Below are 13,468 nucleotides of genomic sequence, written 5' to 3' on the forward strand. Positions count from 1 at the left end.
ATAAGATGTCATAACGTGTTTCTGCACCAATCATTAAAATAATATGTGGAATAAAGTAACATAGTAGTACTAAAATAACACATGAAGTTGCTGCACCAATAAGAATAATACATGGCGTTACAAAAAGTGTGTGATAAAATGTATTAGCGAGAAAACACACATTAGTCTAAATTGTAACTTCAAGTATTATTTTACTCATTGGTGCAGTTACTTCATGTATTATTTTACTTATATTTTAATACTACTGTGTTACTTTACTTCATGTGTTAGTTTACTTCTGTTTTAGTACTGCTGTATTACTTTTTTTCATGTATTATTTTATTTATTGGTGCAGCAGCACATTATAACATTCTATGTGTATTAATCTCATACACTGAAATAGTTTTTTCCACTGTGTTACTGTCGTATTTTGACATACAGTTCGTCTTTTAACCTTTTATATACATCATCATTATATCTTGGTGCATGTTTTATTGTCATTAAACTTTTACCTAACAATAGCATAAGTTTCTTGTTTCTTAAAAGTCCTAATGTCGTTTTCCAGTGAAAGCATCTTAGTATATTTACTCTATGATGTGAATTGTCTTTAGTTAATGTTTACTCCACCTGGCTGTGTAATTTACTTCTTTGGCATTTTAATACACTACATCCAGTTTGACATTTGTATTCATTGAACCAACAACTGCACTACCATTAGCAGTCTTTATAAAATGACAGTTGTATTTCTATATACAGGACATGTGCTCAGTTTGTTGAGCTAACACTAGATGTACATGTAAGTAATGAAGTAATTGTGCATACAGAGTTCCTCATGATCATGAACTATACTGGTATGTGTTACTTACTTTTAATAATATCCGTACACTGTCCCATAGCTTATGTCTGACAACTATCTTTTGAAACTTGTAACCTTTAATAAAGAATTGTGCAATCAAGACTTTTCTATAATTGCAGTTTGTGTCAAAACGCAACTTGTTTTGATGCAACACCAAGGAATGTAGTGCAGTGGTGTAAAAGCTGAACTTATATTATGAAAGAAGGGGTTCAAATCACCATATGGCCATCTTGATTAGCATTTTGTGGTTGCCCTAATCAACTTCTACAGAGTGCTTGGTTAGTTCCTTAAACAGAGCCAAGGCCGATTTCTTTCCCCACTTATGCCTAATCAAATCTCTCTGATCAGAACTGACATCAGAGAGACATTCAATTGTGAACTTCCTTCTGTCCGTCCGTCCTTCCTTCCTTTCTTTCCTTCGTTATGTGGAAAAACAATCAAAACACTAACAACCTGAAAAAGTACTGTAGATACTTTGCTCAATCACATATTTGATCAAACAGTGGAAAGTCACGGTTGAAATATTAACAATATCTTGAAAAGGATAGATTGCTACTCTCCATAGAGACACATTGAATTGCATACAAGTGCAAAAAAGAGTGTTGCACATTGAGCTTTCATCCAAGGCCTTGTTCAGTAGACAAACATTCACATGAGCAAGTACATTTGATGCACATGCAACCCCTATCTCTGGCCACTAAGGCGAGAATACAACTGTTGTTTTGAACGAAAGCAGCAGTCCAGAGTGGGGCAGGGAAGGGGAATGAATAGTGGGGTATAGGTGGGGGGAGAGAAGAGTGCCATCTAACAGAGTGTGCAAGGACTAGATGCTGCAGGACAAGGCTGCCAGGTGCAGCATCAAGAGGCTGTGGGGGAAGGGGAAATGGAAGAGGAGAGGAGCAGAGAAGGGGGGGAAGAATGGCAGATGTGTTGGTACAGAGCAGCCCACAGGAATAGTGAAGGACCATGAGTTGGGAGGAGGTGATAGGACAGAGGGGGCAGAAACTGTTGGGTCAAGGATTAGGATGCAGTATGTTATGGTAGGTTGGGGCCGGAATAATTATGGGAGTGGAGAATGTGTTGTAGGGATATCCTCCATCAGTGCAGTTCAGAAAAGCTGATGTTGGAGGGGAGGATCCAGATGGCTGGGGTTGTGTAGCAGCCATTGAAATTAAACAAGTTATGTTCAGGTGCATGTTGTGTCGCAGGTTGGCCCACTTCACTCTTGATCACAGTTTGGCGCTGGCCATTCATCCTGGGGGACTACTGGTTGGTTGCCCTACCAGTATAAAAAGCTGTGCAGTGATTGCAGCAGAACAGATACATGACTTCGCTGCTGTCACAGGTTGTCTGGCCTCTGATGGGGCAGGATAAGTCTCTGACAGGACTGGAATAGGAGCTGCTGGGTGCATGGATTGGGCAAGTCTTGCACCTGGGTGGGTCTACCACAAGGATATCTCCTATGTCAGTGGTTGGGATTTGGAGGTGCATAGGGGATGTGTGGGGATATGACATGAGATATGTGTTTGTGGACCTGATCTGGAGGATAGAGCTTGTCTGTGAAGGCATTTTGTGAAACTTTCAGCACGCTGTGCAAGAGTGCTCTTGTTACTGCAGATACGGCGTCGCCAGGAGGCCAGACTGTATTGGGAGGGATTTTTTGGTTTGGAAGGGAAGGCAGCTGTCGAAATGCAGCTACTGGTGGTGGTTGGTGGGTTTAATATGGACAGTGACGTGTGGATGGAGGCATCAGAGAGGGTGTGGTCAACGTCCAGAAAAGTGGCACGTTGGTGATGTGGCTGAGTGAGAAGGTGTCGAGGTTGCAAAGGAATGATGATAGGTTGTGTTGGCCCTGAGTCCAGATCATAAAGACATCATCAGTGTACCCGAACCAGACCAGAGGCTGAGGTTTTGAGAAGCTAGGAAAATTGCCTGTAGATGGCCCATAAACAAGTTGGCATGCAGATGCCCATTGCTGTGCTGTATATTTGTATACCTTTCCCTCCAGTAGTTGTATCTTATGATAAGTTACTAACGTGTATGAGGAGTGAAGTAGTGCGTTTGAAGTCTAAAGGATATTGGGAGAGGTCGTTTTCAATAGCAGTAGCACCATGGGCATGAAGGATGTTGGTGTATAGGCAAGTGGCGTCAATAGTGACGAGTAGTGATCCAGCAGGTAAAGGAGTGTGGGTGGTGTACAGTCACTGAAGAAAGTGGTCAGTATGTTTTACTTGGGAGGCTAGGTTTTGGGCAGTGGGTTGGAGATGTTGGTCAGTGAGAGTCAAATCATTTCAGTGGCAGCACAATAACCAGCTACAATGGTGCGTTCAAGATTGTTTCCTTTGTGTGTTTTGGGGAGCATGTAAAAGATGGGTATGCAGGATGCCATAGGGCAAGGAGGAAAACCAATTTAGGGGAGAGATTCTGAGGGCGGCCTAAGTCTTTAAGCAGGGATTGTAGGTTACACTGGGCCTCTGGGATGGGATCACTCTCGAAGAATTTATAGATGGAGGAGTCAAACAGTTGGCAAGGCCTCTGCCAGGTAGTCACTGTCATTCATAACGTTAGCGATGGAACCTTTGTCTGCAAAGAACTTCCTTGGCCAGTTTGCTGGAGGGCTCACAAAGGCTTTCACAGGCAGTCACTATTCCCCAGACCTAGTTTGCAAACAGATTTCCTGTGCCATATCCCTACACAATCCCAATCCTCCCACCAACACCAAGAATTAGCCACAAAGGAGCACCCCATTCGTCACCCAGTAACCTCCCCCCTGGACTGGTATACCTGAACCATGTCCTTCTTAGGATGAAGGTAGAGGAAAGAAAATTTCACATTTATAATCTTTATCAGAAAATTAATGTTATTATCTGCACTTTTTTTTTTTCAAATGTGTTACCAACTACTGTTCAAGAGTCTCGGAATTCTAGCTCTTCTCCTTGCATTATGCCTGAGTTCCATCAAGAGATTTTTGCTGTTTAGTAATAATCAGTTCAGGGAGCAGCAACCGTCTCTCAGTGAACACTGGATGGCACAGCAATTTATATTTAAACAGTCCTGAACCATTGTACAAAAGGTGCACTTTTAGTAAATTTCCATCAGAACTGAAAAGTGTGTGTGATAAATTCCAAATTTTTGAATCTAAATTAAAAGGCTTTCGTGATAAGTGCAAGCTTTATATACTGTACTACTGCACACGTGTTCCTCACAGTAGTTCGCAACCTTTTGTTTACTGTGTTACTTATTTACATGCACTACAGCTCCCTCATTTTTGTAGATGTTGCTGTTTTGGCACTCTATGAATTTTGTTTGTAGAGGATTGTTTCATGTCTAAGTGCCTTAGGCTCAGATGGACAATGGAACCTGAGAGAAAAAGTTGACCAAAAGTGAAACCATGGAGACATTTCAGAGCAGTGTTCAAACATATCAAAGTATGTTCTAAGGGATTCTTTAGATGCTATATCACATCAAAGAACTGTAGTCTCATTATTCCTTTGAGAGACCAAGGAACAATAAAAAAAAATAGTGGGATGCCCCTGTAAATATGCTCTAAAACAGGAGGTAAGAATAGTGCCATCATTTGGAAAAGTTGTGGCAACACTTCATAGAATAATATCAGCTATCTGAAAAAGGATTAAGGGATATTTAAACATTGTCCATATAATGCTTATTTATGCCATCGTACAGCTGTCTATAAGAGACTTGTATATTTTTGTAGAACATGCTAAGACTTTAATGTCAAGGTAGATTGAAGAGTAGAGATTAAAGAGTGCATATTTCATGTTTTTATTATAATATTTTGTTGAAGGTGATGGTGTCAGTACTATGACAAGTGGTACCAGTTCCGGAATGACCGACACTGATACTGAAGGAGCAATGATGACACTTCCTTCTAACAGCCCTCTCTCACAATCGCAGTTAGAACTGTTGAAAGCCACCACACCAGCACCACACTCTCCCGACAAGCAGTCAAATTATGTGAACATTGACTATTTTATAAAGTAAGTTCTTAATCTCTACTGATTTATTAACTAATGCTTTAACATGTAATTGTGTTTTTGTAATTATTAATCTCTTTTACATATCCTACAAAACATGTGCCCACTTTGTTGGAGAAAAACTGTCCTTATCATTATTCTGTCAAGACTTTCAGGTTTACTATTTGTTAGTGATAGGTTTGTAGTGTTGTAAGCTAAATATATAGTTACTATTATCTGCCACTATTTTCTGTGTATCATGGCTGTTGAGGCAAATTTATTTTAAATGTTTGCTTCCAAGGATGCATAGTGATTGACACTGAAGCCAGTGTAAACTGTTAATTTTATCATTTGCCTTTCTTTGGTAAATCACTTAATTTGATCAGTAAAATTCTCTGTTTTAATCTTGCTTTCAAATTCTGAATTAAACTTAATAACCTGTCCTCATTACTATGGTTCCAGCTGATCTGAGGGTATCACTCCTTCCATTTGTTGGATGTATGTCAATCCTTGTCGTCCCATACAGTTTGTGCCCTAGGGTAACATGGAAGTTATTCCATGTCTTCACATACATCCTGTCATACCATTCTTTCTCAGTATTTTCTACAACTTCTTCCCTTGCCATTTCTGCAGAGGATCTTCCCATTTGTTATCTTACTCAATGTTCAGCATCCATCTGTTACACATCTTACCTGCTTTGAATCTTGTCTTTTCTGGTTTTCCTGTAGTCCATAATCCACTACCATACAATGCTGTGCTCCAGATGTACATTCTTAGAAATTTCTTCCTCAGATTAAGGTCTGTGGTTGTGTTCTAGTTGTAATAATACAGTACTTCCACGTTGGCACACTGCACTTTTGTGTCTTGTGCTTTATTTGCCCATCTCCCAGGTCTCAGAGTTGCTCCAGGCTCTTTCCTCATTTCATTGTGATTGTTTCCCCCTCTCAATAGTGACTTTTTCTGGTTGCTAAACGTATAGCAGTTTATCTTTTCTTTTTCTTCCCACTTCATGAGTGTATGAACACATCTCCTCTTCCAGCAGTAGATGATAGTGTCTTGCTGTTTGCTATACGGATACATGCTTCTGCGGAAGACTATTAGCTCTTGTCACAGGGATATATTTTGCTGAAGGATATAGCTGTTGTTTCGTTTCAGTGCTACAAGCATTGCCAAAAACCTGCGTTAAAAAAGGTTAGTAACAACAAAAAGACAATAATAAATGTGTAGAGGAGAAGATCTCATCTTCACAGCACGTCAGTCATATTGCTCAGTAAATTGGTAACATTTTTAGACCGAAGGCTGATAGTGTGTATTAAATATTGTTCATTGTTTTGTGTATGCAAGGCGCATGTGAAGTAATAACTCAAGTCTCTGCAGAAAACATTAGGCAGCTTCTGTTTTCCAAGTCTTCAGTAACCCAAAAAACAACTCTTAAAAAATTAGAATTCTAAGTTGTGTGAGAATTTTTTTCTAATGAAGTTGCTTAATGGTTCTTATGTACTAGAACAGTATTTTCACTCAAAAATATATCTTCCAAATCTTGTACCACACATCTTATTGTGGAACCTACCTGTTTCTTGCTGCAAAACAAATGTGCTGTCTACTTTTAAGAAATAAATTTCACAAAAAATCACGGGTTGACAATCATAATATTGTATATAACAAAAATTTCAAGTGAAATACTGCATTTATTTTGACTGTACAAACAAAATTAGCTTTCAATCATTTCCAAGTATCTCTTATAATTATTATTTATCATTTTGAGTGACATATTTGTTGACTAATTACATTATATGATTCTTCATATTCTCCCAATGTATTGGTTGATTCAACAGCCCACATGTGTACTGCTGGTTCACAGTATTGAACAGACCCACATCACCATAGACACCACATTTCAGTGATCAGCCATGTGACCATTGTCAGGTGCCCTTGCAAATTGACCTCTTGGGGATGCACAGCCAATGTATAGCCCTTCCCCGTGTGGATCACTCCATATTCGGTCCTCAACTTAGGGTCATATTGGTGGCCGAAGAGGCAGTTATGTCACTGTCTGTGGCAATGACACTGGCGGAGTGCAGTGGCTGCAGTAGTGTGGTTGCCATGATCACCAACTTGTTTGCCAAGTGTCTTCTTAATTAGACCCACTGACGGTTTCCAACCCTTGCTGAGGCTATGCCATAGTCCCAGTTGATGATTGTTCTGGCCACATAGTTTGGTGGCTCCTCTGAAGAGTAATGACACTATCCCAGACATTGAAATGCTGGGACAACATTGTCAGAGATGCCATCGAAATGCACTCCAGGCATAGTCTCTTCATCTGAGACTGTGGCTCTGGTCTCAAGGCTTGAGAACCAGTGTTTGGTCTAATTAAGAAGACACTGCAGACACAAGAAGCTGGTGGACAGAGTGCCTGCATCTATGCTTCCACAGCCAGGGTGCCTTGCCAGATATCGCTGGGACAGCATTGTCAAACAGGCTATCAAAATACATTCCAGGGACAGTCTTATCAGCTGGGACTGTGGCTGTAGTCTCAACAAGGCTTGGGAACCAGTGTTTGGTCTAATTAAGCAAACACAAAGAGTTGGTGGACAGAGTGCCTACATCTATGCTACGACAGCCAAAGTACCCCACCGGGTCTCGCTGGTCGCAGATGGTGATGCCATCACCTCTTTGGCCACCAGTGCACGTCCTTGGACACAGATCACGTAAAGGGCAGCCACAGGGGAAGGTGATAAAAGTTTGCCGTGTGTCCCCAGTAGGTCATTTCATCAACACACCTGATAATGATGAAAAATTTCTGATTGCCAAAATATTGTGCCAACTGACACTATTAACCAGCAGTACACTCATGGACTGTTCCATTTAGTTAAGTTGTGTCTATAGATTTTGCTATTGTAAGTGGGAGTGTGCTCCCTGAAGTTTGATTCGTGTTAAAGAGAAACCTTATTTGGATGTTGAACATTCCAACATTGCCATCCATCCTTGCATTGTTAAGTGCTTGCTTTTCTTTTAAGTTTGTCTTAAAGAAATATTTGTGCATTAGTTGGATGTGTTGCTTTTTGGTTGTTCAGCTCCTTGCTTCTATCCTCTCTGATGGGCGGTGAGCCGAGTTATTTTTCTATGCTGTCACACTTATGACAGGTATCCAGCTTAGGATTGCCAAGTGGGAGCATAAACTTTGTGTTGAAACATTGAAAGTACAAACCTTACAATTCAGGGAACCTGTGGTGTTTTTCTAGGTACCACCTGTATGTTAGCTGTGTCATATCTGCAGCTCTTTTAACTTTACCTTTCCTACTGTAGTGAAATTCTCTTTTAGTCAAGCATACCTCATTTTGTTGATATTTATGTTATCCTTGACCATCTCGCTTTGAAGTCACTGCTTTATTTTGGTACATATGACTCACAATATTGTCACCACATTTGCAAGAAATGCCGTAAAATGATGCAAATGCCTCTTGACAAACTACTAACAGAATATACATTGTAATTTTATTTTTTGCGTGTACAGATTTTAGATATTGTTCAGACATTTCCTTTCCATTTCTTAGATTTAAAAACTGTTTAGTTTTTCCTGAACAGGTTGTTGCACCATCTTTACTACAAGTGATTTGTCCTCCATCAGCTGGCTAATATAAATTGTAAGACCCACAGATAATTGTCGTTACATTTGGAAATCACTCATTCTCTGAATCCACTATTATGTTTATTGAAACCGAGAACATGAGACACATCTGAAAATATTCCTTTACAGTTAATACCACTTGCATAACATTCTGTAAATGAGCCATATTTCCCCCTGTGAGTCCGGGGCTAAGACTAGGCCCGAGGTATTCTTGTCTGTCATAAGAGGCAACTAAAAGGAGTTTCACACATTTTGGCCTTTATGTAATGATCCCCTGTAGTGTTTGACCTCCATTCTTCAAAATTTTCCTGAAGGGCGAGCCAGTTGGGGAAGGGTGCCTTACAAGGTGCATTGTGTCCATTGTGCATTGAGATCTTTAGCCCACTTTCTTTTCGTCGCATTTCAGTCCCGCTCACTCTCCATCTCTTGGGCGAGGACACCTTCCTGGGTGCATTTTCCACTATGCTTTCTGCGTCGACGATGACCATGGACTTCTTTGCACCCGATATCCAGCATGGTAGCCAGTCCATTGTGGTGAGGCCGCCATGTACCCTGTTGGTTGTAGCCCCCTGACCACACAGGAATCACTCTGCTAATGCCTGCACCATTAACTCCCCACTTATGCCAATGGGTAGATGCCCATCCCCCTGGGGCAATGGAACTCCCAGCAATGGCCATCCTGCCAGGTGGCCTTTGCTGCTGTTGGGTGGCACCCGTTGGGAGGGCCCCTGGTCGGAGTGGGTGGCATCAGGCTGGATGACACATGATGGAAGCGTTGTCCATCATCTCTTGTCGGTGGTGAAACACCAGCAGTCTCTCAGCTTTCATGAGCTCACTTCAATGCACAGAAGTACGACCACTCCCTGCCTACGTCATGGGAGGAATGTCAGGCTAAGGATAGCAGTGGATCTTATTCGCCCCAGTACCTTGTATGTTTGAGAGCTGATGGGGAATCTTTCATGACGATGAAGCCTCAGTTCTTTATTGAGCATTTAGAGGACAAGTTTGGGGAGATTGAGGGATTGTCCAAAATGAGATCTACGTCAGTCTTGATCAAAACAGCATCCTGTGCCCAGTCACAGAAGTTACTCGCTTGTGACAAGCTGGAGGACGTTTCTGTAACCATCACGCCCTATAAGAGCTTAAATGTGGTCCGGTGTATCATGTATCACAGGGACCTCCTTTTCAGTCTGACGATGAGCTGCGCGCCAATTTAGAGTGGCGAGGTGTACATTTCGTCCGGCATGTCCACCGTGGTCAGAGGGGTAATCAGGTTGCCACTGGTGCCTTCATCTTGGCCTTCAAGGGTGATACATTTGCCCAAGAAGGTCAAGGTGTTGGTTTACCGCTGTGATGTAAATGCCTGTATCCCTCCCCTGGTGTGGTGCTTTAAGTGCTGGAAGTTTGGCCGTATGTCTTCCCGCTGTACTTCCAGCATCACATGTCGAGATAGGGGATGCCCATCACATCCCAATACTCCATGTGCCCCGCCTCCCATCTGTGTCAACTGGGGAGAGCACCATTTGCCTTGCTCTCCAGACTGCAGGATTCTTGAGAAAGGAAGGAAAATCAAGTCCAAGACCCTGGACCGACTGACCTACACTGAGACTACGAGAAAATTTTAACTCCTGCATCCTGTACGTATGACATCGTCTTATGCCACTGCTACAACAGTTCTGGCACCTTCAGCTCCGCCAGCCCCAGTGACCTCTGAGCTGGATGGCTACACCTGCCCACTTGATGGTGAGGGGCATTTCCCTCGCTCCCTCACCACCTACTTCAGGAGCAACATCCCCCCCCAACCATCGGGGACATCCATCCCCACTTCTAAGCCAGAGAAGCGTAAGTCTTCTTCGGCTTCTCTCGCCAGGAATGGGTTCCTTGAATCACTCCCTTCCCAGGTTTCTGCTAGTGGGAAAGATGACACCCACCAGTGGCTGAAAAGCTCAAAAGCAGCTAGTCTTAGGGATTTACGCTCATCCTCAGTCCTGGAGACCGAGCCAGTGAAGTCCTCCCAGACAGGGAAATCCAAGGAGCAGCGAGAGAAATCCAAAAAGAAGACCCCTAAGACCAAGGAAATTGTGGTTGCACCCACACCACCGCTACCTACAAGCTCAGCGTCTGAGGATGGGGTGTAGATTCTGGCATCCACTGGGGACCCTCAGACACAATGTATATAGACTGCTCAGGCAATAAGTCGGTGGCAGCAGGTGACTCTGAGGTGTAAACTGCCTCATTGAATGTTCCATGCCTTCCCAGTCTCTCATGATGACGTCATCCTCCAATGGAATTGCGGCGGTTTTTTCCTCAGCCTGGCTGAGCTATGGCAGCTGTTAAGCTTTACACCTGCTTTCTGCATTGCCATCCAGGAAAGCTGGTCCCCGGCAGTGTGGACCCGTGTCCTTCGCGGCTATAAGAGATATTACAGGAACTGTAGCGACTATAATGTGTCGGGTGGAGTTTGCATTATGTGTTAAACTCAGTCTGTAGTGAAACTATGCCCCTTCAAACCCCTCTTGAAGCTGTGGCTGCCAGAATGAGGACAACACAGGAAATAACTGCAATGTATATCTTCCTTCAGATGGTGCAGTACCCCTGAATGTATTAGGTGCACTGATTGATGAACTCCCTAAACCTTTCCTACTTTTGGTAGATTTTAACGCTCATAACTGCTTGTGGGGTGGCACCATGCTTCCTGGCAGAGGCAGAGATGTCGAAACTTTACTGTCTCAGTTCCACCCCTGCCTGTTAAATACTGGGTCCGCCACACATTTCAGTGTGGCTCATGGTAATTACTCGGCCATTGATTTATGAATCGGATCCTTAGTCAGATGATTAAACATCTCTCATTTGACTACAAGTGACATATCCTCGTCATCTTCAACCTTATCTGGTGCGATGGCGTCTTTCCATTGCAGTCGCGGGAGAGCACCGTCATTCTGGTGCTCAAACCCGGTGAAGACCCACTTGATGTGGATAGCTATTGGCCCATCAGCCTCACCAACGTTCTTTGTAAGCTGCTGGAACGTAGGGTGTGTCGGTGGTTGGGTTCGGTCCTGGAGTCACATGGCCTACTGGCCCCATGTCAGTGGGGCTTCCGCCAGGGTCGCTCTACCACTGATAATCTTGTGTCCCTTGAGTCTGCCATCCGAACAGCCGTCTTTCAGCTCTGCGTCTGAGGATTACGTAAAGCTTACGACACAACCTGCTCCCGGTTTTTATCCAAAACTTCCTGTCGCTCTGTACTTTCCATGTCCAAGTTGGCATCTCCCATAGTTCTGCCCATATCCAGGGGAATGGAGTCCCGCAGGACCCTGTATTAAGTGTCTCTCTATTATTAGTGGCCATTAACGGTCTAGCAGCAGCTGTCAGACCCTCCGTCTCACCTTCTCTGTATACGGATGACTTCTGCATTTCGTACTGCTGCTCCGTACTGGAGCATCGCCTACAGGGAGCCATTCACAAGGCGTAGTCATGGGCTCTACCCCATGGCTTCCAGTTTTCCGCCATGAAGACATGTCTCGTGCATCTCTGTACGTGTGTCGTGCATTTCTGTCGGCGTCGTATCGTTCATCTGGACCCAGAACTTTACCTTAATGACAATCCACTCACTGTAATGGAGACATACCAATTCTTAGGTCTGGTTTTCGACACTCATTTGACTTGGCTTCCTCATCTTCGTAAGCTTAAATAGGAGTGTTGGCAGCATCTCAATGCCCTCCGCTGCCTGAGCAACACCAACTGAGGTGCAGATCGCTCCATGCTACTGCAGCTCTACAGAGCCATTATTCAATCCCGCTTTGACAATGGGAGTGTGATTTATGGTTCGGCGGCACCCTCAGCATTGCATTTGCTTGACCCGTTGCACCATTGCGGAGTTAGACTAGCGACAGGAGCTTTTAGGATGAGTCCGGTGATAAGCGTGCTGGTGGAGGTTGGATTCCTTCCATTGAAGATCAGATGTGCACAACTGCTCGCCAGTTATGTTGCACGCATTCGTAGCTCTCCTGAACATCCTAATTACTGTCTTCTTTTCCCAACTACGGTGGTTCACCTCCCGCATAGGCGGTGCAGGTCAGGGCTAACGATTGTGGTTCGCATGGGATCGCTTCTGTCCGAACTGGAGCTCTTCCTTTCACCACATGTCCTCGAGGTCCATTCACATACACCTCCATGGTGTAGCTGTAGGCCGAAGCTTCACCAAGACCTTTCGTGTGGTGCTAAGGACTCTGTTAACCTTGTGACTCTCTGCTGTCATTTCCTCTCGATTCTTGAAGGGTTCTGGGGCTCTGAAGTGGTTTACACCGACAGCTCGATGGCTTATGGTAATGTTGGCTTCGCCTTTGTCCACAGAGGCCATATTGAACAGCATTACTTGCCAGATGACTGCAGTGTATTCACTGTAGAGCTGGTGGCCATATCTCATGCCTCGTGCACTTCAGAATAGCTGTGCATGCCCCAAGGAATTGTTTCTTCTGTGTACTGACTCCTTGAGCAGCCTACAAGCTCTCGACCAGTGCTATCCTCATCATCCTTTGATAGCGACCATCCAGGTGCCGTCTGTGCCCTGGAACAGTCAGGTCATTCAGTGGTGTTTGTGTGTGCCCCAGGACATGTCGGCATTGCTGGCAACGAACTTGCCGACAGGCTACGCGAAACCACTTCTGGAGATGGGCATCTCTGAACCTGATCTGTGTTGTGACTTACGCCGCAGGGGTTTTTGGCTTTGGGAGACAGAATGGCATAACAGTACGCACAACAAACTGCGTGTCATTAGGGAGACTTCGAATGTGTGGAAGTCTTTCATGCGGGCCTCTCGCAGGGAATCAGTTATCCTCTGCCGGCTCAGCATTGGCCACGCTTAGGCGACCCACGGTTACCTCTTGCACTGTGAAGACCCGCCTCACTGTCGATGCAGCGCCCGGTTGACAGTGTCCCATATTCTGGTGCAGTGTCCCACTTTGACTGCCCAGCAACGAAATCTTGGGTTACTGGACTCATTGCCTCTCATTTTATTTTACAATGCTTCAT

At 43.9% G+C, this 13,468-nt stretch overlaps 1 protein-coding gene across 1 annotated transcript in view; it reads left to right on the forward strand.

The window, feature by feature from the left end:
• LOC124594437 (active breakpoint cluster region-related protein) overlaps positions 1-13,468 on the forward strand; it is a 112,095-nt gene that overhangs the window by 25,505 nt on the left and 73,122 nt on the right. The window contains exon 2 of the mRNA XM_047132844.1: positions 4,641-4,833. Coding sequence (XP_046988800.1) covers positions 4,641-4,833 — 193 coding nt within the window. The remainder of the gene's footprint in view (positions 1-4,640; positions 4,834-13,468) is intronic.

Source organism: Schistocerca americana, chromosome 1 (genome assembly GCF_021461395.2).
Source record: "Schistocerca americana isolate TAMUIC-IGC-003095 chromosome 1, iqSchAmer2.1, whole genome shotgun sequence".
Classification (NCBI taxonomy): domain Eukaryota; kingdom Metazoa; phylum Arthropoda; class Insecta; order Orthoptera; family Acrididae; genus Schistocerca; species Schistocerca americana.